The 23,148-nt window shown below is 36.8% G+C and overlaps 1 protein-coding gene across 7 annotated transcripts in view; it reads left to right on the top strand.

The window, feature by feature from the left end:
- Window positions 1–23,148, top strand: part of itga3a (integrin, alpha 3a) — a 32,507-nt gene that overhangs the window by 3,217 nt on the left and 6,142 nt on the right. For all 7 annotated transcript variants that reach the window (XR_007899045.1, XR_007899044.1, XM_051715411.1 and 4 more), the window contains exons 2-20: window positions 6,475–6,602; window positions 7,383–7,480; window positions 8,026–8,263; window positions 10,165–10,257; window positions 10,737–10,956; window positions 11,317–11,510; window positions 11,736–11,824; window positions 12,018–12,154; window positions 12,321–12,398; window positions 12,546–12,613; window positions 12,749–12,888; window positions 14,503–14,652; window positions 14,781–14,878; window positions 16,132–16,300; window positions 16,472–16,549; window positions 18,473–18,552; window positions 19,370–19,447; window positions 20,976–21,078; window positions 22,859–23,035. Coding sequence is in view for 5 of the 7 variants with exons in the window: in XM_051715411.1 (XP_051571371.1) it covers window positions 6,475–6,602; window positions 7,383–7,480; window positions 8,026–8,263; window positions 10,165–10,257; window positions 10,737–10,956; window positions 11,317–11,510; window positions 11,736–11,824; window positions 12,018–12,154; window positions 12,321–12,398; window positions 12,546–12,613; window positions 12,749–12,888; window positions 14,503–14,652; window positions 14,781–14,878; window positions 16,132–16,300; window positions 16,472–16,549; window positions 18,473–18,552; window positions 19,370–19,447; window positions 20,976–21,078; window positions 22,859–23,035 (2,416 nt within the window). In the remaining 2 variants the exon portion in view is untranslated. The remainder of the gene's footprint in view (window positions 1–6,474; window positions 6,603–7,382; window positions 7,481–8,025; window positions 8,264–10,164; window positions 10,258–10,736; window positions 10,957–11,316; window positions 11,511–11,735; window positions 11,825–12,017; window positions 12,155–12,320; window positions 12,399–12,545; window positions 12,614–12,748; window positions 12,889–14,502; window positions 14,653–14,780; window positions 14,879–16,131; window positions 16,301–16,471; window positions 16,550–18,472; window positions 18,553–19,369; window positions 19,448–20,975; window positions 21,079–22,858; window positions 23,036–23,148) is intronic.

Below are 23,148 nucleotides of genomic sequence, written 5' to 3'. Positions count from 1 at the left end.
TTGTGACACAGTTGGTGCATAGAATGAAGTAATAACATACAATAATCTGACTAAATGAGTTATAAGTCTCTTTCATTGTTAACAGATGTAAGAAACTATACCACAAGAGAGTGGTGATGTCTGGACTGGCTCATTTGTCACTGCGGTCTGTGAATGCTGTGTTCTCAAAAGCAGTGTGGTGTAATTGTTTGTTGTTTGTCGTATGTAACATAACTTATGTTCAAACTAAGAAAAACCCAAATGCACTTCTTTGCTCATATGTTTGTGTCTGCCCTTGTCATTGTCTCAGAGGAGAAGTCCCAATTAACATGAAGCTCTGACTATATTGCTAAATACATTTTCTGGTGACTTTGTGGTTGCTTGTCATTGAGCCTCAGATGAAGCAAGAGCTTCAAGCTATGCATCTTTTTGCTTCCCTGTAAAATTTGAAGGAAGTATTGTCATTTCCAGTAGATTATCATAGAAGAAAATGACACGCTTCACCTTTAAGTAATGACTATTAAATAATTCTTAAGTATTTATCTTTCTACAGCTGAGAAAGATAAATGTGCTTAAATTACACATTACCTTTGTAATTTAGAAACATTTTGTTTTTTACATATTGAGAAAGGGCCCTGCCCTGCCTTACAGATTAATGCATGCATAAACCATTCAGAGGTCCTCTTGAAGTTGTCTGACCAAGGACAATATGAGAACCAAGATCAATTGCAATAATACTAATTAGACTGGCTAGACATTCATCATCTTGGTCAACACATAAAGAACTGGCTCAGTCCTTGTATGCCATCACACACTCAATTTGTGTCTGTCTGTCTGTCTATTTGTCTGTCTGTCTTTACAGAGAGGATGTAATGTTTTATGATTCATTTCTACCTTTTGACAAGTGTACTGAAAGCTAACAGGAGATATTTATGGTTATACTCTTAAAGCTAAAGCACGTCACACGACCACAGCAGTGTTCCCTGGTTCAAAAGAGTTTATTTACTGATGATTACTATTCAAAACTCATGAACTTTTTAGTTTTAAACCATTTGACCATTAAACAAGTCAGTTAATCAATATTCTAATTGTATTTCATTAATATATTTATGATCAGAGTTACATTAATTAATGCATATATGATGTGTTTATCATCATGATGGCAAATTTTTAGGGTCTAAAATTTAACCAAACATATGCTGCCAGGTAAGATGAATTTCCTGTGTGATTTCCTGTCTGCATGTTTAAATTTGTCTGACTTGTTTCCTACAGCTGCATGATTTTTCCTCCATTAGCAGCTGTGGTTATCCGGTTCACAGCTAGATATCAGATAAGTCTGTTATCTGTCTGTCTTTACACAGCAGCAGGTTTTGAGACAATTTTGTTGTAAAAAGTTAATTAAAAAGATTAAAATCAATTGACTGGATATTTATTTAAAAACGTTACCCATGTTGGTATTTAGAGCTTGTACATGTATTAAAAGCATTAACAGTATTGGTAACAAATACAAATAATGTAAGTCTAAATTGTAATGTACTGTAAGTCACTGCGTGATTTCTATTATGAACTCAAGGTAAGATTTGTAATACTGCAAAATGTAACCTATTTTAAATTTACCAGTTTAGGCTGCTTGATTTCAGTCTTTCATTGGGAAATAAAATGTCACATTAATGCATTATTGATAGCAGGCATTCAAACAAAACCTGGAAAGCACTAACTTATCATCTCAAATAGATTACAAACACTTATGGAGTAAAATAGCATACAGTTAATTAGATTACAGTAGCTTACATTCAGGATGATGAACAGCTGATTAACTGTTAAAATAAAAATCAATAGTGGGCTTTCCAGGCTTATTTATTCAGGCTAATACCGCAAGTGTTGATGCCCTAAGCACTACTGCAAAACCTACAGTACATTTCTGTGCTGACCTTACTAAACACCAAACATAGCCAATGGCTCAGTTCTGAAAACGATTAAAAAATAAAATATTGTGCAATCATGCAGGCCAATATATTAAGACTAACACTGTTACTACAAGTGACGCGACAAAACTAAAAATGTCCACATTATAGTCAACAAACCTTTCATACTTCCTTTTATGATTATTATCAAAAAGATTGTATTATTGTGCTTGAAAGTTGTCAAAGATGTGAATGGGGTAGATGCTCTGAAATGTTTGGAAACCACTGCTCTAGACATCATGTCATAAAACATATTTTGCTGAAGTAGAATAAGTTTGTCTTGCCTCGGGGCTTGAAGGAGTGGGGGAAGATGATGACTTGCTGACAATGTGGAGCATCCTGGGTTTTAGGATTAGATATTATCCATTAATCTGTAAGAGCTGGAATGTGAATAATATGATTTGTCACTTCATTAAAGTGGTAGATCCCCTTGTCAATTTACTGACCTGCAGCTAGTTCTGATTCATCTCTGTAACATGGCTTTCCATTTATAGACAGGCTTTGAATGTTTTGGTGGTGTTTTCAATTATAAAGTAGGGAAGTGGTTTTATTAATAGGAATATGTGGGAGATAAGGGGCATGCATTCCACCTGCCTGAACATGAATCTGTGCAACACTGCCAGTGTTTTTTACTTCTCATCCCTTGATCAAGCTCTTTGTTTATGGCCAGTCACTCTCAATATTGTAGCAGCAATATTTTTTTGCTATAAGGACTAATTGTTAACTGAAAGGCCAGGCCTTTATAGCGATTCCTTTTGTATCTAACATTCTATGTACTTGGGAGGCACACTGATCAAATAAAGGTACAAAACATGTGAACTCTCAGAGAAACCACCAAAGCAGACACACCTTTAACAAGTTAAAGGTAGTTCTGTTCCCTGTGGTGTGGTTGACTCAGAGCTGGTTTTTTTTCTATTTGAAGGGGGAAAAAACTGCATAAATAGGGGCAAAGTCTTATTTTCTAATGTTTTTAAAAGTATGTTAAAGGTGAAGTGTGTAATTTTTCTTTATCCTAAAAAATGATTTATCCTATCCCAACCTAATATGCAGAGACAACTGTAAGAAGGCCATTGCTTTCCCTAAAAAAATTGAAAGACTGTGGTGCTATCAAAACATTGCTCTGTTTTGCCAGACCCAGCAACATTGGCTCGATCAATGGTGTGAGTTTGGGGTCGGGACTATCTGTTTGGCACAACCAAAGGAAGACGTGGGCATTTACGTTTGATGCTCATAGTATCACAGAGAGTAAACACTTCACCTTTGAAACAAGACGCGTTGTATTGAAATGTTTCAGCTTCTAGAAAAAATTTCAGTACACCGAGAAATGAAAGCTGATTTTTTTTCTTTGCTTTTTGCAGTTCAAAGTGTACTGAAGAAAGTTAGCCTCTGACAGCAAAGCTTCGGAGTAATGCTGTGGAAAAGATTATATTAATCTATTTGTGTTGAGCAATATACCCTCAAACCGACAAGCAGCTTCTCTAAAATTAAGCACCAGTGAATATGAACCCACTCAACCTGCATACAGTTCATAAACTTGCCTCTGAGGTATGTGCTTCTCACCACCAGACCTTTTAGTAATTGTAGTGGTAAAACCCATGTCATGTGAATGTTATCTTTTTAAGCATAAACTGCCTCCTCTAGTTCACTGAAAGTGTTATGATTCACTAAGCAAACTTCAGCATTGAGGTAGTAAAACTACGTTATAAATAACTTGTATTTCTTGAAAAAGGTGCATTTAACAGACATTGGAGTAAACAATCTCACAGTCAATATGTATATGAAAGGCTTGTTAATCTCTGTATGCTCATGGATGTTTTATTTATTTTCTGTGTTAAAGGGGTCTTATAAAAAAAAAAATTCCTATCTTTTTCTCTCTTTTTTTACATGTCCATCTACTGTATAATGTTAGTAATTTTTTTCCCCAAAACCATTTCTGTTTTCCCCCTTTTCTGACTCTTAAAAGCTGTCAATGTACAGCATCCAAAAATTTGAAACCTTGTAAGTTGTACAATGTTGTTATAGTAAACAGATTGCTTAAATAGCACCCTTTCTTTACACTCAGTATATCTCAGTAAGTGTATCTGAATCATGATTTCAAGGTGGAAAAAAGGTTGGACATTATGTCTCGCTCATTCACCTTTCTCTTGCCTTTCTCATTTCTGTCCTTGGTGAAACCAGATTTAGAGTCACATGACAGGAATGAGGCGGGGGTACCAGCAGATTGGTGGTCATGGTTTAGAGGGGTGAGTGGGCGTCCAAATGAAATTAGGCCCATAGGGACATGGAGGAGGGATGTCTTTCACCTCACCTTTTGTCTTTCGTTGTCCCTCCCTGTCTTCTCTCTTGCTCTCTCTCTCTCGCTCTCTCTCTCGTCTTTAACCTCAGTCTGTGTCCTCATCACAGTCTACCTCATCACAATGTGTGATGCATACAAACAAGTAGACACAAGAACAAATCAAGACTTTTAAGGATGTGTTGAAAAGAATGTTGTCAAAATGAGTGAAGAGGAAACCATTGTCTGTGTATGTGATGTTCACAAGGGAAAGTGTATTTCAGTAAAATGCTCACTTGTCAGGCCTTAAATTGTAATTTATTTCATTGGCATCATTTAGAGAGCAAACCTATCTTCCTCAATTGTTTAAGTTCTTCAGAATGATTTAAAATTAAGCACTTTAAGTTGAAATGTGCTAAGACATTTACAAGTAAGCCATTACAAAAAGTGTGTACACACTGTGGCTCTGTAGCACTATCAGAACATTGCTCTGTTTGTTTGAGCATCCTAGCCAGCCCAACACGGCAGGCTTAAAGGAATTTTCAGGATTCAATACAAGTTAAGTTCAATCGACAGCATTTGAGGCATAATGTTGATTATCACAAAAATGTATTTCGACTTCCATTGTAAGTGCCTCACTGTAACCTCGATTTTTGCTTTTTTTAATGAAAAGGAGGGACGAGTTGAAATTAATTTTTGTGGTAACAAAATTATGCCACAAATGCTGTAGACTGAGCTTAACTTGTATTGAACCTGGAATATTCCTTAAAAAAGCATTCCAATTCTACTTGGTATTGTTAGTGGCGCAGAAATTACACCTTTCACCTTTAAATTGCCATGCTTTTATCTTTAACCAAACTTTGTTTCGTTTAACTTCTCTGGTGAAGGAATGAAATGTGTGATGATTAGTTTGTCAGACATAATATATTTCTATTAAAACTCACCAAACGGAATTTTAAGGAAGATTAAATGAACGTATCGCCCACCAAAGTCCGTTCTCAATCCCATCCTGCTAGACATAACAAGTCATAATCTGATGGGAGCTCATCTCTCACAGAGTGGAATATTTATGAGGCCACAGGCAGCAAGGTGGATAAAACAGCAAATACTGTGTGTGTGTATCAAAAAATTATGAAACATTAATGAATCAGACCAGCAGGCTGCTCTGCCTGACTGATTATTATGTCTGTCATGTTCTCACAAATATTGAGATGAAATTCATTGATTTACTGATGATATTAAAATGAAACGCCTCCTAAATTCTGCTCACTTTTCATTGGGCCTCTAGAGGATTACATCTGTTTCATTTCAGATCTGGGTATCTTAGGCCTGATTCTTATCTTTAAGGCTGCATACAGTAGTTTTTGTGTTGTGTGTGTGTGTGTGTGTGTGATTGAAATCATATCAGTCACTCATCAGTTGAAACACAAGTTCAAGAATGCAGCACGTTCTGCTCATCATAACTGCCCCCCTGTGGAAGAACAAGGAGCAGAGAAGTAGAAGAAGAGATTTGAAAGCTTAAAGTGCTCTTCCTGCTAGAAGTTATGCCTATTTGAATGAAATGTCATTCTCCCCTGTGGCATTTATATGTTATTTTATGTTAACATTTAACAGCAGGATTCTGCACATAGTTAAAGGTGAAATGTGTAATTTTCTGATGTTAAAAATAAATAAAAATCCTCCTAAATTTTTTTTTAATTTTTTTATTTACACATTTCATATTTATGACAAATTATGACCTCAGTCCAGAAACTGAATTGCGTAATGTTTGACAAAATGTACATATTATGAATTACACATAATGTGAAGTATTTATTTAATCTTAAGTAGATTACTCAATTCAGTTTGATGGAAATGTATTAAATAACTCTCTTTTTATTCTGTGATTGTAGTAGCACAAAAATGATACACTTCACCTTTAAAATCCTGTAGCTTTTTTAGTGGTGCTTTTTGTCCATAGTCGCACCGTGCCATGGCAGTTATGGGTTCTGACAAGTCCTTTCAGTCAAAATCAGTTCACATAGTCTGACAAGCCCTGACAGATAAGGGTTAGTCATGCTGGAGATTAACTGTAATAAAAGTGCACCAAAGTTTGAGGATAAGGTAAAGTACATACAATAGACTGAGCTGAATGTGACTTAAAGTCTTATCCTTGAAATTGTTCACGTCTTTGTCTCAGACAACCATTACTGTCGTACTGTGGCTGAATACTGTGCCTCAGCACAGACTTCAGCTCAGTCAGGTTTCTACATGTTTCAGACTTCTTGTAGGAGCGCCGAAGGAGAAGGCAGGGTCTGGACTGCCAGCTACTGAGACTGGAGACGTGTATGCCTGTCCAATCACTGCAGACCCAAAAGATTGCAAAAGACTGAACCTTCTCAAATCAAGTAATTTTCTTGCCATTCATACCACTTCATTTTTAAATAAATACCTATTATTGTCATTATTATTATATTTAGTAGTAGTAGTAGTAGTAGTAGTATGAGGACAATTCAGTATTATTTTTGCTATTATTATTATGTGAAAGGTTACACATAACTGATAAACTGTCTACTAAAAAAATATTTACAATACATTGTTATAAAAAGTTTTAAGCAGTTGTACTGCATTATTTATTTACATCACCTATAGTAATTTTTGCTGCAGTCTAAAAAGACTGTATTGAAGTCAATGATGTTGTCAGGAAACAAGTTTTATTTATTACCTCAAAAATATATTGTAAAATGATTAAATCAATCAGACCTCATTAGCTTACACGAGTTAAACCAAGTACACAGTAAAAAGCTGTAACCTGCATTTGTTGACTTAAAGAGCTATTTCAACCTGATCCAACCCTTTAATTTAGTTTTGTTGGTGTAACCTAGTGTATTCAGGTTGATTCACATGTTAAATAATATGTTTGACATTAATCAAACCAGTTAATTTAGACATTACCATAAGAAGCCAATTTTTTAGCTTAACATTTTTTTAAGTGTAGAAAGTATAAATCCTTCAGGTTACCTCTTTTTGCAGTGCAGGACTTACACTTCAGGACAGACTTACCGATCAGGATATATAACAAGTATACTTGTGGGATGAGACTGTTTTGAATTTGTAACCCAGTCAGGATGTCAAGTTACTGCAGAAAGAACAGATTTGAATTGTATGAATTGCTTTGTGTTATGCAGATCCTGAAGACATCCCAGAACCTAAAATGGACGTGATAGAAGGGATGTGGCTCGGCGTTTCTGTAGCCAGTCAGAGTCAACCAGGCGGTCGTATATTGGTGAGTTTCAATAGCGAACTCTCTTAATTGTAGGCTGTGTCTGAAACCTCAATGCCCAGTTACAGGCACTTTTTTGTGAATGAAGGCACCTTTTAAGCAAACTGGTTTCAGACAGGCTTCTGAGAAACCATATCATAATGTCTATTGAAAGAGAACAACTTCAAGTTAGATTTAGACAGAACCAAGCAAATATTTGGTAACTACAATGCTTATTTCTTTACAGAGAGTGATATGGAGTCATAAGTTGAAAACCATTTTTTTATTCTTGCCACCAACTGCTACTCAACTACACACACGCGATTGTTGTTATACAGTATCATATAGGCAGCAAAGGATACACCTGTGCTTCCTTCAATAATGATCAAATGAAGGCATCTAAGTGAAGAGGTTGTCAAACATTGGATTTCAATTTAGTCAGCATTTTTCTGCTTTCAAACACAGTCTTTGTCTCTGATCTGTGAGAAATGTAAATTTGGTTGTGTGCATCCACAAAAACAATGTTCCTCCTATCTAAACATAATATTTATCGCTCTATTTCTTAATAGGCCTGTGGCCATCGTTATGTCCGGAACATGACGGCCAACCTTCGCATGATTGGGAAGTGCTATATTCGTGGAAATAATTTAATGTACAACGAGGATGACCCTGGTTGGCAGGCATATAATGAATTGTGTAATCCCATTGGATCTAAGGATGATGAAGGCCTGTGTCTTGCGGGAATGTCTTCTGCCATCACTCAGACTGTTGTCATCTCGGGCACGCCTGGTTGCTACAACTGGCAAGGTTAGAGGAGTTTCTCTTCAGTAAACATTTTACTTTCCAAATGAAATCACAAACTAGGTCATGCGTGCAAGCTCCAAAAAATAATGCAAAAGGAAAAAAGCTTGCACTTTTTAATGGGACAAGACCCAAACCTAAAAAAACTCTGTCATCATTTACTCACTCTCATGTCATCTCGGGAACATACAGGACTTTTTTTCTTCTGTGGAACATAGATGGAGATGTCATGCAGAATGTCAGGGAATGACAGCCTTAGTCACCATTCACTTGGATTGTTTGGAAAAAAGATAGTTTAGGCTAACATTTTGCCTAACATTTTCTTTTGAGTCAGCCTGGTCTCATGAAATGAACGTGAGTATTGCTATGTTTTTGCAAAACGTAATTTACGTGGTGTATTACACGTTTGGTTGCCGTTTGAAAGTGAAATGTGTTGTATTCAGACGCGCTTTTGAAGGTGGGTTTGGAGGTTTTAATGAGTAAAACATGTTCCTTAACAAAAACTGTACTCTAAACCTAACTAATAGTGTTTTAAGATATAAATGAGATAATAAAAAAGACAACTTAACCCAACCAAACCCTAAACTCAACCGATAGTGTTTTAAAATGCATAAGTGAAATGAAAAGCAGTTTTTTTTTTTTTTTTTTTTTCTGAATCAACTAGCCAACCAACGGCTAAACCCAACTGATAGTGTTTTAAAATGCAAAAGTGAAATGAAAATCAGTTTTTTTCTGAATCAACTAGCCAACCAATGGCTAAACCCAAGTGATAGTGTTATAAAATGCAAAAGTGAAATGAAAAGCAGTTGTTTTCTAAAAAACTAAACCCAACCGATAATGTTTTAAAATGCAAAAGTGAAAAGAAAAGCAGGTGTTTTCTAAAGCAACTAGCCAACCAATGGCTAAACCCAACTGATAGTGTTTTAAAATGCAAAAGTGAAATGAAAAGCAGTTTTTTTTTCTGAAGCATCTTGCCAACCAATGGCTAAACCCAACCGTTAGTGTTTTAAAATGCAAAAGTGAAATGAAAAGCAGTTGTTTTCTGAAGCAACTAGCCAACCAATGGCTAAACCCAACTGATAGTGTTTTAAAATGCAAAAGTGAAAAGAAAAGCAGTTTTTTTCTGAAGCAACTAGCCAACCAATGGCTAAACCCAACCGATAGTGTTTTAAAATGCAAAAGTGAAATGAAAAGCAGTTGTTTTTTCTGAAGCATCTAGCTAACCAATGGCTAAACCCAACCGATAGTGTTTTAAAATGCAAAAGTGAAATGAAAAGCAGTTTTTTTCTGAAGCATCTAGCCAACCAATGGCTAAACCCAACCGATACCATTTTAAAATGCATAAGCGAAATGAAAAGCAAATTTCTGAAACATGGTGTCATGTTTCAGCTTGTGTTTTTGAGTGGTCTTGAACCCTGATCAACTGGGTTCAAAGTCCAGTGCTCTACCATGTGTTACTGTGCAAGCTAGTTACATCAGAATAAGTGCATATACTGTAAGCAGGAGGGTCTATAATACAAGCTTAAAAAATGTCTCATTTTTCAAATGTTGAGTTAGAGTAAAAGTGTGTCAATATCACAACATAGCAGTGTATGAGTAATAGAGAGAAGAATAACTGTTTAGAAGGTCCTTATCAGCTTTTGACCTTATGATTTGTGTGAATAAAACACAGTTGTTGTAGTGCCTGTAGTGTTCATTTCATCTAGAAACTGCAGCAATTTGTACCTGGAGTGTACTGTATGTACGTATAACGAGTTTTGCAAAAATGTAGTCACATTTTCACTATGAGACCAGGTTGCTTTGAGTTTGGTTTGGAACAATATGAGGATGAGTAAACGATGCCACTTTTTTTCTTTAATTGCCCTCTGAAAAATGTATTCCTCTAATAATTTTGTCTTCATATGCAGGGAATGCATTTCTGAACTGGCATAACCCTAATGATCCTGGGTATGAGCTGAAGATCAAGTTTCCAGACATGAATAGAGGAAATATTTACATTGGTAAGGCAGTGGCACAACTTAAAGTATGCATGCAGTCAGATTTTAACTGATATTCACTTGTTACGAAAACTTGTTACATTGTTATTTTTAAAATGTATTGTAAATAGAGGTACAGATACTTCTATCCAAAGTGACTTAATGTACATTCAAGCTATGAAGACTTTTATCAGTTTATGTGTTTCCTGGAATAAAACACATGACCTTGGTGTTGCTTGCAGCCATGCTCTATGAACTGAACTACAGAAAGCAGGATTTATAGACATTTATTCTATTCCGTCAATCTAATTATACAGTGGATACTGTTTTAGCTCACAATACTGAACCACAATAGCTATTTTCTGCTACTAGCTTTGCATGTACTGCAGTCACAAAGAACTGATCTAGTATAAATCTTCTTTTACAACAGTTTTCATAATTACATGTCAACATGTGCACATAGAAAATGTAATTATTTTTACTGATGATTAATTGCTCTTTAGGCTACTCTGTGGCTATGGATCAAGGCGTACTAAGCAAGGAGAAAGACACAGTGGTAACAGGAGCCCCAAGGGATGGAGCCAAAGGATCAGTGATGATGGCTGAATCTTTGAAAAACAGTAACATGGAAGAAAAACTAATATTAAAAGCCACTGTCATGGGGAAGCAAGTTGGATCCTATTTTGGCAACAGCATTGCTCTTGTGGACCTTAATAATGATGGGTCAGTATTTTTTTCCCCCTCCATATCTAGATGTCATCAATGAAAACAAAAAAGTTTATAAAGTGGAGATTTCTTAATAGGGATAGTTAACCTCCTCGAAAATGAAAACTAATGTTGTTCCAAACCCACATGACTGCTTCAGTGGAACAGGGAAGATGTTAGACAGAATGTTAGCCTCAGTCACAATTCACTTTCATTGCATCTTTTTTCATACAATGAAAGTGAATGGTGACGGAGGCTAACATTCTGCCTAACATCTTCCCTGTTACACAGAAGAAAGAAAGTCAATCAGGTTTGGAGCAACAAGAGGGTGTGTAAATGATTTTATTATTTAAACATGTATTTTTATTATCCATACAGTTGGAAGGATCTTATTGTTGGAGCCCCTTTCTTTTTTGATCGGAAGACAGAAAAAGGCGGGGCAGTGTATATCTATATGAACCAGAATGGATCTTTTCATGACAACGATGATGTGATCCTCACTGGACCGAAGGACTCAGCTTTTGGCATGGCAGTTGTTGCTGTTGGTGACATTAACCAAGATGGCTTTCAAGGTAGGATTTGTGGATTTGCTTGCTTGTTTTGCACTCTGCGATTCCCTTGTGCAAGTAACATGAATGTCCGTTTAGGTTATTTAATGCTAATGTGGTGTTTTTGTGCATTTATTCACTTATGTGTGTGAAGCTCAGACCGAGTAGCACATATTACAGCCTAGAACATGTTGCATTACTCAGAAGTAGTTTCTCAATGTGATGGCTTCTCACTCCTTTACATCACAGATTTTGCTATTGGTGCTCCATATCATGAATCAGGCAGGGTGTATATATGGATTGGCAACAAAGATGGGCATTTCCACCATGCCAGTCAGGTGAGATGGAATTTTTTAGAATTACAAGTTTTAGAAGTATTCTGTAGAAGTATTTGTTTGGGATAATGTACAGTAAGGACCATGAAGAGATTTATTTTGAGAGAGTGACCTGGCTGACTTTATATTATCCCACTTGTGTATAACTTGTATAACTTGCAAATGTACAACTTTTTCTCATACAATATTTCCTCAGATCATTGATGGAAAAGACTTCCCAGCTGCCGGATTCCAGACATTTGGCTACTCCATCAGTGGTGGCATGGACGTGGACGGGAACAGTTACCCGGATATAGTAGTTGGATCATTAGATGATCGTGTGGTATTGCTTAGGTGATTTTGATGACATTTTACTGAGTGATTGGTTGTTTAGCACCAAACTAGAAGACAAAGACCAAAGTTAACTAATCAGTTAATTATGAAATCATAATATAGAGTTACAGTGTATTTTAACAGGTTTTGTATCACAATTTGTTGTCTTTATTTCCCCCCTCATAAGGGCACGTCCTGTGGTTCACCTTAAGAAAACTTTCACCGTGACACCAGAAGTTATTGACCCTAATGACTGTGATTCCTGGTACTACATTTCCAAACTTCTTACTCAAACTCTCTCCTCTTGTTGGATGCAGTACTATACATACCACATGGCTGAAGTGCCACAAATATTTTTAAAATATCTCTAAGACAAATTAATTTAGGTTAATCTACTGTGTTCTTGCTACAGTATTGAGGCAAAGGTATGTTTCTCTTACAAACCGGGCACTGGCAGTACCAGCTCCACAGGGAGAATTAGTAAGTGCCACATCACAATATTTATACCCTTCAAAACTTCCTAAATGTTGGCATATAACATGTATGATTTAATGTGTGCTCTAGTTTTCTGAGTGTCAGAATTCAGATCCTAAGAAAAGTCTGTTGTTTTCTTAGCATTGCAATATACAGTGGAAGCTGATCGATTTCATCGGAGCCCTCGTGTTCGTTTCCTTGACAACAAAGAAGGCAAATTCTCTGACAAAATGTCCATTAATCCATCTGGTGAATGTCGTGCTCTGAAACTCGAGCTGGTGGTATGACATTATGCTAACCTTAAAATGCATTTATTACTGTATTTGGCGGAGGGACTCAAATATATACCTCGAGTAGGCCTACATGTTATTGAAATGGGTTGATTCATTATAGTAATAGTTCACCCAAAAATGAGAATTCTGTCATTATTTTCTTACCCTCATGTTGTTCCAAACCCTTATGCTGTTATTTATTTATTTTTTTCTGTGAAACACAAAAGTACAAATTTTGGAAGAATCCTTACATAGCTCTTGCCACACAGTGACAGCTCATAATGACCATACGCTGTCAAACACCACAAAGGACATAACTAATACCAAAAGTAGTAGTCCATATGACTTGCCCACTAGTCTTCTGATACTATATTATAGGTGATGATAGGTGAGCAATAAGATACCGTAGGTGAGAAACAGTCCAAATTTTGAAGAGATAGTTCACCCAAAAATGAAAATTCTGTCATAATTTACTCACCCTCATGTTGCTACAAACCTGTATGAATTTCTTTCTAAAGCCTGATTTATACTATGGAAGAGGCTGAACTTTGTGCTCCTGGACGAACTAAAGCAACCTTGGTAAACGAAGCCGGCGTTTATACAACACGCAACATTTAAAAAAATGAAGGGTGATGTTTAACGTACTGTTCCAGCCACCGCAGACCACCACTTTTAGCGCAGTGTCACTTCTTTGCTTTACTAAACTTGTCACAGCCCCTTCGACTTTTAAAAACTCAAATCTCTCTCCACTCATTTGTCGTTTGCCATGTAAAAATGTATACTACTGCACAATATCTGAGAGACAGGCTTCAAAGTAATACATTTTAATGACAGTAACATTAGTCCTCAACTGGCACGTGTGATTGTAATAAAAAGTCACACCCACGAATAGTTTTAACCAATCATAAGCACTCTTGGACCAGCCGAGTTCTCGTGGGTCAAGAATTTCAGAGATGTGCTTGAACAGGAGAAATATCACCAAACAAACACATTGGCAGAACATAAATGTCAATGCATTTTGTCATCATTTGTAGGTGAACTAAGCGAAGACTGTTCGTCCAGTAAGTATAAATTAGCCTTTATGCGGAACACAAAAGTAGAAATTTGTAAAAGTACTCTGTATGACTTGTGCAATGTATTCCAAGTCTTCCAATGGCATCCAAAATGTTTTGGTGAGAAACACCCCAAAAGGTAAGTCATGTTTCAGTGAAAATCTTGTCCGTTGCACGTTCATGAGTTTTGCTGAAAAGCAGTTACAACTTCTACATCCTTGTTGAATATGTGCATGCATGATTTATTTTGAGATTGTGTAGGTTTGTTGTAGAATGGACATACAGAATTACTTTTATTTGTTCATGTCTTAAATGTATTTAAAGGTCTTAAATATGATTAAAAAAAACTGTGCAGCAACCCTAAATGTCTACTGTGTTCCATGGAAAAATAACAGCATACTGGTATGGAACTACATGAGGATTCGTAAATAATGACAGCATTTCCATTTTGGGGTGATCTATCTCTTTAAATGTTGGTCTGTCCCTCACCAACTATTTAAACTCTTATTTAAATGTATGCCTGGTATAACTGTGATATGAGTTTCATTGTCCCTGTATTTGACTCCCACAGCCCAAGGCAATCCAAGACAAGGTGGCTCCAATTGTTTTCTCGCTGAACGTGTCATTGGAAGAGCCTCCTCCCTCAGCCAAGCAGTCGGTGGAGGATCTCAGTGCTTTTCCTATCATCGGCCAAGGAGACGCTCTGACTGTCAGAAAAGAGGTGTCCTAGACAGCATGCTTCACTTTGCTCAAACACAAATTGTGTTTTATTGGAAACATAATGTCTGCCCTTTGCCACCTGGTCACTTTTTCAGTTGTATATACCACCAGTGCCATCTCATTCTTTAGATTCACATTCAGAAAGCCTGTGGACCAGATAACAAATGTGAGAGCAACCTTCAAATGACAGCTTTATTCACAGATGAGCAGAACAGGCCGCTCCCAACGTAAGTCACAGGCTCAGCATCACTCTTTATGTGAAAGGAGAAATACGACTCAGTGCTTTCATTTTATTGACTGAATATCTCCGATCATGCCGCAAAGAAAGAATGTAGCCAATCAGATCCTTATCTTTACAAGGCAACTGGAGTTGTCCTTCCTGATTTTTATGATTTTGTCATTTTCAAGCAATAAACATTAATTAGATATCCAAATTAAATAGGCAAAATTTATCAAATAACAAAACTATGCCAGAATGGATAACAGAGTTGCAAATTGAGCCTAAATTAAGCTTTCACTCAGTAAGGGCTTGCTTGTGTGGGATCAAATGTTGGTTTATGGTTATTGATAAACTTATATTTAAAGAAACATATTTGATTGATAATTTTCTTGCAATAATTTGGGTTACAATAACAGCGTTGCATGTCAAGCTTGACAAATGCATTCAACACAACAGGGGGAAGTTATGTGGTAGCAAGGTTGCACACAAAATGTGTGACACAGCTAAATGTTGTTTTTATCATTAAAATTAGTTATACAATCATTTGTAATAATTTAATGTGATAACTTAAGATCACAATAAAAACAGGCCAGAGATGTTCGTGGCTGCTTACTCAATACTTTCAACTTTATTACACGCACCCACTCGGTGTAACCCGGTTTCTCTTATACATGCAATGCCCCCACCCACTTGTCTAACCAATCAGATATAAGCATATTATCTCCTATGATAGTCTATCACATTTTCTACTCTTAAAGAAACAACAAAATTTCTTCTATTTAAACTCACAGTCACCAATTACTACATTTAATATAATAATTTAATTTCTTTCTAATGCAATGAATCAAATATCAATTAGATCATGTCAAAATTATGACAATGTTGTATGATTTTAATTGTTAGACACAGCTGAAGTTCAAAACCTCTGGGTTGCGGCAGGACGAAATCACCATATGGGGTGTATACTGTATACAAAAATGTTATGGGTTCAAAACTAGCTACTTTTCATGCTAACTTAGGTTAATTTAATGTTAGAGAATAGTTTATCTGACATCTAATAGTTATCATAACAAAAAACATGGGACATGTACCTATAATGCTTCAAAAAAGCTTACCATATTTATGTAATTTTCCTTTTCCTTTTGTGTTGCATGGATGAAAGGAAGTCATACAGTTTTGGAACAATATAAGTAAACAGAAGTTTTATTTCTGAGTGAACTATTGCTTTAATAGACATCAAGTTTTGGTGTGTTTCCACAGGCAGGATGGCAGCCAGATTTTCCACTACACAACTGATCTGAAGAAGCTAAGATTGATGGTAAATGTGTCCAACATTCCATCAAAGGACAGGATAGCGGAAGATGCTTACAGTGCTTTTCTAAATGTCACCATTCCCACCTCACTCAGCTTCTCTAGCTTGAACCCCAAGGTAAGAGCCAGAGGGTTTTAGATCACGAGAGTTCCTCATTAATTACAGTTCACTTCCTCCTACCGTTTTCAGTAGTTCCTCACATAGTATACAAGGTCCTCATGTACCACTCTATGAGACAGTACATTAGAATCTTTTTTCTCAGTTCTTGATTTTTTTGTTTTCTTACAGAACTTGACTCCTGAATTTCCAGATGGGCCTTTTTTTCTTCAGTGTACGCTGGGGGACCCTTTTAAAAGCAATCAGAGGGTAGGATCTGATTGGTACCATTGAATTTAGCTCACAGGTACCTCAGAGTTTAATTGTAGAGATATTTTAAGGTATAGTTCACCAAACATTCTTTTCATTTTTCGGTGAAATATTCTTTTAATAGCAGATACTGACGACTGTACATTGTAATGCACATAAAGTGGCCGCAAAAAGACACTTTTGGATGCTTAGACTCACACTTCAAATGTATGAATTCCATTGGATTAGATAACAAAATATCACTGCACACAAGTGCCTTCTGCTAAGAAAAAATGCTAGACATTTTCTCAGCACTAACTTTTCTGAGCCATTTTTTGCAATGACGTTTTACCAACTGGTCTCAATGTGGTTTAAGTGGATGAAGAAAGTTCCTCTCAGGTTCACACATATGTCTTTGCAGAGGAACAACAGGATATAGTTCATCACATTAACTATGAACATATTTCACACAAAAAGGATTTTCTCATTATTTACTCACTCTCATGATATTCTTTCTTCACCAGAACACATTTGAAGAAAAATATCTTAGCTCAGTAGGTCCTTAAAATGCAAGTGAATGGAGATTTCTCTTTTGAAGCTCCAAAAATCACAGACAGTCAGCATAAACGTCATTCATACGATTCTAGCAGTTAAATTAATGTCTTCTAAAAGGATACAATCACTTTTGGTGCATCAACATTTAACTATAATCTACCGTGAGGTGTAAGGTTCACAAGAAGGTGGAGTCCAAGCAGTCTCTTGTGTGATGTATTCACGTTGCAATGATACCAAAGTAATCTCATGTTTTCCACTCGGTTGAGAGTAAAGAAAAAGATAAATACAGATCTAAACCAAAACCAACCAAGCTACTGTACAGCGTTCCTCCTCCTCACTTGTAAACAGCACTGCTCTTCCAGCTGTGACACATGTGCTTCAATTCTCGTGTGTTTCAAATGCAAATGCGATGAAATCACACGTGTGTACTGCTCCTGACCAGAAGCATGATTTAGAGTTAAAAAAGTCCTTAAATATTGATCTTTTTCGCACCAAAAGTAATCATGTCGCTTTAGAAGACATTAATTTATCCAATGAAGTCGTATTATGCTGTCTGTCTGTGATTTTTGGAGCTTCAAAAGAGAAATCTCCATTCACTTGCATTTTAAGGACCTGCTGAGTTAAGATATTTTTCTATTTTTCTTCAAATGTGTTTTGGTGAAGAAAGAAAGTCATACACACCTGGGATACCATGAGGGTGAGTAAATACTGAGAGAATTTTCATTTTTGGGTGAACTATCCCTTTAATGTTTGACAACCACAATGTGTCCATTTTCAACAATAGCTTGCAGCTTGTGGCTCAGGTGGTAGAGCGGGTTGGCCACTAATCGCAGGGTTGGCAGTTCGATTCCTGGCCCACATGACTCCACATGCCGAAGTGTCCTTGGGCAAGACACTGAACCCCAAGTTGCTCCCAATGGCAGGCTAGCACCTTGCATGGCAGCTCTGCCGTCATTGGTATGTGCGTGAATGGGTGAATGAGTCACAGTGTAAAGCGCTTTGGAACCACTAAGGTTAAAGTGCTATATAAGTGCAGACCATTTACCATATATATATATATTTTTATTTTTATTTTTTTTATTAATTATATATATATATATATTTTTTTATAATTGCCACATGTTTGGATATTTTGTTCTATAATGTAAAAACATTCATACATTCATCTCCGGTGTGTGGATCAAGTGTCCAAATACATTTTGGGCCAGCTATATATACAAAATTAGATGGGCATAAAATTATTCTTATTCACTGGAGACAGGAGTTGTGGTAATAGGATGTGAATTGAATCTCAAGTGTAGTAATAAAGAACATTACTATGAGTAGGTGTAGTTAATTTCAAGATGTATTAAGTCTTAATTCTGTTGTGGTCACTTCTTTCTTTCACAGATGGAGATTGAGATCACCTTTGAAACGTCAGGAATCACAATAGATATGCAAGAAATTCAGATTGAACTGCAACTCTCAACGTATGAGAAAACTATATCTTTTTTTTTTTTTTTTCAGATTAAATTGAACATTTTGCAGTGAGCTGTTTTGCAGTAAATGAGCTCAAAGAAAAAATATATCTGTACTAAAACATGCAATCACTCAATCTCAATACCATTAACAAATCAAGTTTTTTTGTTTTTTTTGCCCACCTTACACTTGAATCCACTGCAAAAAGCAGGGCATGTTATTTTCAGTGTTAAGGCACGGTCACACATACCTTTGCATGGTGACATTCCGTGGGCGAAAGAGTCATCTCTGTGGGAATCCATGCGATCATGAATTTTGCGTGATGGACTTCAGGTGGCGAAGAATTTCCTTGTGCTGATTTCTCAAGTTCGGTGAACTTTGACAGGCAAAATCGCCGCATTGACCATTAGGATGATGTTTTCTTTGGCAGTGACCTCTGTGTGGCTGGTGCTTCGTACGTAGCTACACTGAATATTCACAATGGACAAGGATATCATTTTAGTGTTTTTTTTTTTATTTTTATTTTATTATTTTTTTATACTTAAGTCTCACTGAGTATAAAGTGCAGCATTAAAAAAGGCTGCTTGACAATTATATTTTTGCTGGTTTCACACGCGCTCAGCGTCCGCCCATGCCATCTTCGCCCGCAGAATTTTGCCATGAGAAGTTATGTGTGACCGCACCTTTAACCCCTTTCACATCGAGTTTATATGTGTATATCTGCAGGAAAACTTGTTTTGTTGCTTTAACTGCTGCAAAAGAGGCATGATCAAAGGATATGACACAGATTTTGACACTGGCTGATTATTTTATCTGCTATCTTCTCAGGCGGAGTGATCAGAATGATCTACGGCCCCTGACGAGAGTGCTGGTGGTGGAGTACATCCTAAAGCCCCACTTTCTTGTGTGAGTTATGCAGCATCTTTCTATCCTTAGAGCATTTCAGTGTATGCTTTAGTAACGGAGTTCGTATTTTCAGGGTAAAGGGAGTCGGGAATCAGCAGGAACAGTCAACATGAGTATTTTATTACTCTTCAGTGTCGTTCACAAAATTGAAACAAAAAGGGCACTCAGTGGCCAGATAAACATTCGCGCACACACAGGAACAGTTTCTCTGTGGTCCCTCTCTTTCTGCCAACTGATGCGCTTTGTCAGCCTTTTCAGGTCTTCCTCCGCCATCACTATAACAAGAGACAGGTGTTAATGATAATGACAGCCCAGGTGACGAACCTTACCGCTCTCCCTCTGCCGCAGACAGACAGACACACAACCACGCACCCATCCCCACAGCTGTCTTCTGCCTTCTTGCTTTTCAAAGTGATGTCAATAATGACTCGGTTACAACACTGAATTCAAGATTTCATCCAGGATTTTCATACTTTTTGCTGACATAAAATCTTATTACATGTTATACAGTGGCCCCAAAAAGTATTTCCACACTTTTTTATAGTTGAAATGTCTTTACCTTATAGAACAAAGAATCAAACCAAGTGGCATTTATTTTCAAGAAAAAAAAGGCACAAACACGCTGGTGAGTTTGTTTGACACTTGTTTGAACTTGAGAGGACTTGACTTTATACATTCAAGACTTCATACATTCACTAAAAATCCTCTTGACACCAGTTGGTTAAATGCAAAGCAAAAGTGGTTCTGAGAAAGGCTTTGCATTTTGTTATCTAATGCAATGAAAACTAAATATTTTAAAATGTGACTTAAAGGGGTCATGACAAGTGGAATAAAATTTTGAATTTTTGAAATTAAAATAAATCTTACCTTACACTTTACAGCAGGTGCACTGGAGGACAGATTATATGACAGCTGGTGCACCAAAGGGCAGATTATATATTATCAAACATATAATGTGGTTTTTAGATGTTTATAATGATTAATTATATCGTTGCAATGCAAGATGGGATTCTGAGTGTGTATTGTCATAGAAGCATAAAAAAGGAGGAGCATAGAAGGTTCTAAAAACCTAGCTCTTCCAGCCCCGGAAGTGGTTGTGACAGGTGGAGTGGGAGAAGGCTTGAGTGGACTGACTAGTTTGTATATTCTTTGATGTCAGAAAACATGGCCGCAGAGCTGCATCTAAACAGTGTGCTCTGACTGTAATGGCTTTATACATTTATTTAGTGATTGTTTCAAAGTTTGTAACATATAAAAATAAAGATATTGTGATGTTGAAAAGACTATTTGAGCAGCTGGTTAATTATAACTGCTTCAGTCATTATGACAACCGATTTTGCTGGTTAACAGCAGCATGAATGCAGATCACATCAGTTTGATCGTACGCGTCTGAGCCCATCCTTGTGTAATCACACCGGTTTGATCGTGCGTGCGAAAGGGTTAAAATAATAATAAAAAAGGCATGTCATGACCCATTTAAGTGTCCAGTTTTAGTTGTATGTACTTCATCTGACACATTTTGTTTTAGACTTCCCTCCCAGTTTAAGACCGAATGCAGTGGCAAAATAATGGGAGAATCAGCCATGAAATCCATTAGTGACATTGGAAGCCCAGTGGAATTCAACATCACGGCAAGACCATTTTTCTAATTTGTTATTGTCATAGATAACTGTCCGTAAAAACAAAAAAATTGTGCAATGCAAGTTGTTACCTACAGTGCTGTGAAAAATTATTTGCCCTCTTCCTAATTTCTTAAATTTTATTTTTCATACTAAATTGTTTTAGATCTTCAAACAAGATATAACATAAAACAAAGGCAACCTGTGTGTAAACAAAATATGTTTTTCAAATATATATATATATATATATATATATTTATTTTATTTTTTTTATTGAAGCAAAAAAGTTATCCAACACCTATATCACCCATGTGAAAAACGAACTGCCCCGTTAAACTTAATAGCTGGTTGTGCCACCTTTAGCAGCAGCAACTGCAACCAAATGTTTCCGATAACTGGAGAGCAGTCTTTCTCAACGCTGTGGTGGAGTTTTGGCCCACTCTTCTTTGTAGAACTGCTTTAGTTCAGCCACATTCGAGGGTTTTTGAGCATGAACTGCCCGTTTAAGTTCCTGCCACAGCATCTCAATTGTGTTCAAGTCAGGACTTTGACTAGGCCACTCCAAAACTTTAATTTTGCTTCTATTGAGTCATTCAGAGTTGGACTTACTCCTATGATTTGGATCATTGTCTTGCTGCATAATCCAGTTACGTTTGAGCTTCAACTCACAGACTGGTGACCAGACATTCTCCTTTAGGATTTTCTGGTAGAAAGCAGAATTCATGTTTCCCTCAATTATTGCAAGTCGCCCTGGCCCTGAAACAGCAAAGCATCCCCACACCATCACCCTACACTCACCATGCTTGACCGTAGGTATGATGTTCTTTTTGTGGAATTCTGTGTTTGATTTATGCCAGATGTAACAGGACCCCGTCTTCCAAACAGTTCCACTTTCGACTCATCAGTCCCTAGAACATTCTTCCAAAAGCTTTGAGGATCATCAAGTGTGTTTTGGCAAAATTCAGACTAGCCTTAATGTAATTCTGGGTTAGCAGTGGTTTTTGCCACTCCTCCATGGATGGCATTTTTGGCCAGTGTCTTTCTGATAGTGGAGTCATGAACAGTGACATTTATTGATACTACCAGAGCAGTTCCTTGAATGTTGTCCTTGGCTTTTTTTGTGACTTCCTGGATGAGTTGTCGTTATGCTCTTGGAGGAATTTTGGAAGGCTGGACACTTCTGGGAAGGTTCACTACTGTGCCAGGTTTTCTCCATTTGGAGATAATAGCTCTCACTGTGGTTCTTTGGAGTCCCAGAGCCTTTGAAATAGCCTTGTAACCCTTCCCAGACTGATGTACCTCAATCACCATTTTCCTCATCATTAATGGAATTTCTTTTTACCTTGGCATAGTGTGCTACTGGGTGAGACCTTTTAACCAACTTCATGCTGATGAAAAAGTTCTATTTAGGTGTCGATTTGATTGAACAGGGCTGGTAGTAATCAGGCCTGTGTGTGACTAGTCCAGCTGAACCCCATTATGAATGCAGTTTCATAGATTTGGGGATTTAATAACTAAGGGCAAATACTTTTTCACACAGACCCAGTTGGTATTGGATAACTTTTTTGCTTCAATATATAACATTATTATTTAAAAACTGTATTTTGTGTTTACTCAGATTGCTTTTGTTTTATGTTAGATTTTGTTTGAATTTTTTTAACAATTTAGTATGAGATATACACAAAAACATAAGAAAGCAGCATGGGGGTAAATACTTTTTCAAAGCACTGTATATGGATTAAAGTTACACAGTATAGTTACTTGTTGTATGTGTTCTTTAATTTGTCTGCAGGTGACTGTTCCTGGAAAACCTCTGGGAAATCTGGGGTTTCTAGAAGTGGTCTTTCAGTGGCCTTATTCAGTGTCTAATGGGAAGTGGCTACTTTATTTGTCAGAGATCCTGATGACAGGAAACTCCAAGTCATTCTGTGTCCCTGAAAAGAACATTATAAACCCCCTCAATCTAACAGTAAGTCATTGGATGTATGATACCCTTTTTCCACAGAAATGGTGCTGTTTCTCATGACAGAACTGCAAACTGCTCTCAAAACCGGCCGATGTCTCCGCTGAGAGCTGAACGAT

Source organism: Myxocyprinus asiaticus, chromosome 13 (genome assembly GCF_019703515.2).
Source record: "Myxocyprinus asiaticus isolate MX2 ecotype Aquarium Trade chromosome 13, UBuf_Myxa_2, whole genome shotgun sequence".
Classification (NCBI taxonomy): Eukaryota; Metazoa; Chordata; class Actinopteri; order Cypriniformes; family Catostomidae; genus Myxocyprinus; species Myxocyprinus asiaticus.
This window is presented reverse-complemented; position numbering and strand designations above follow the sequence as displayed.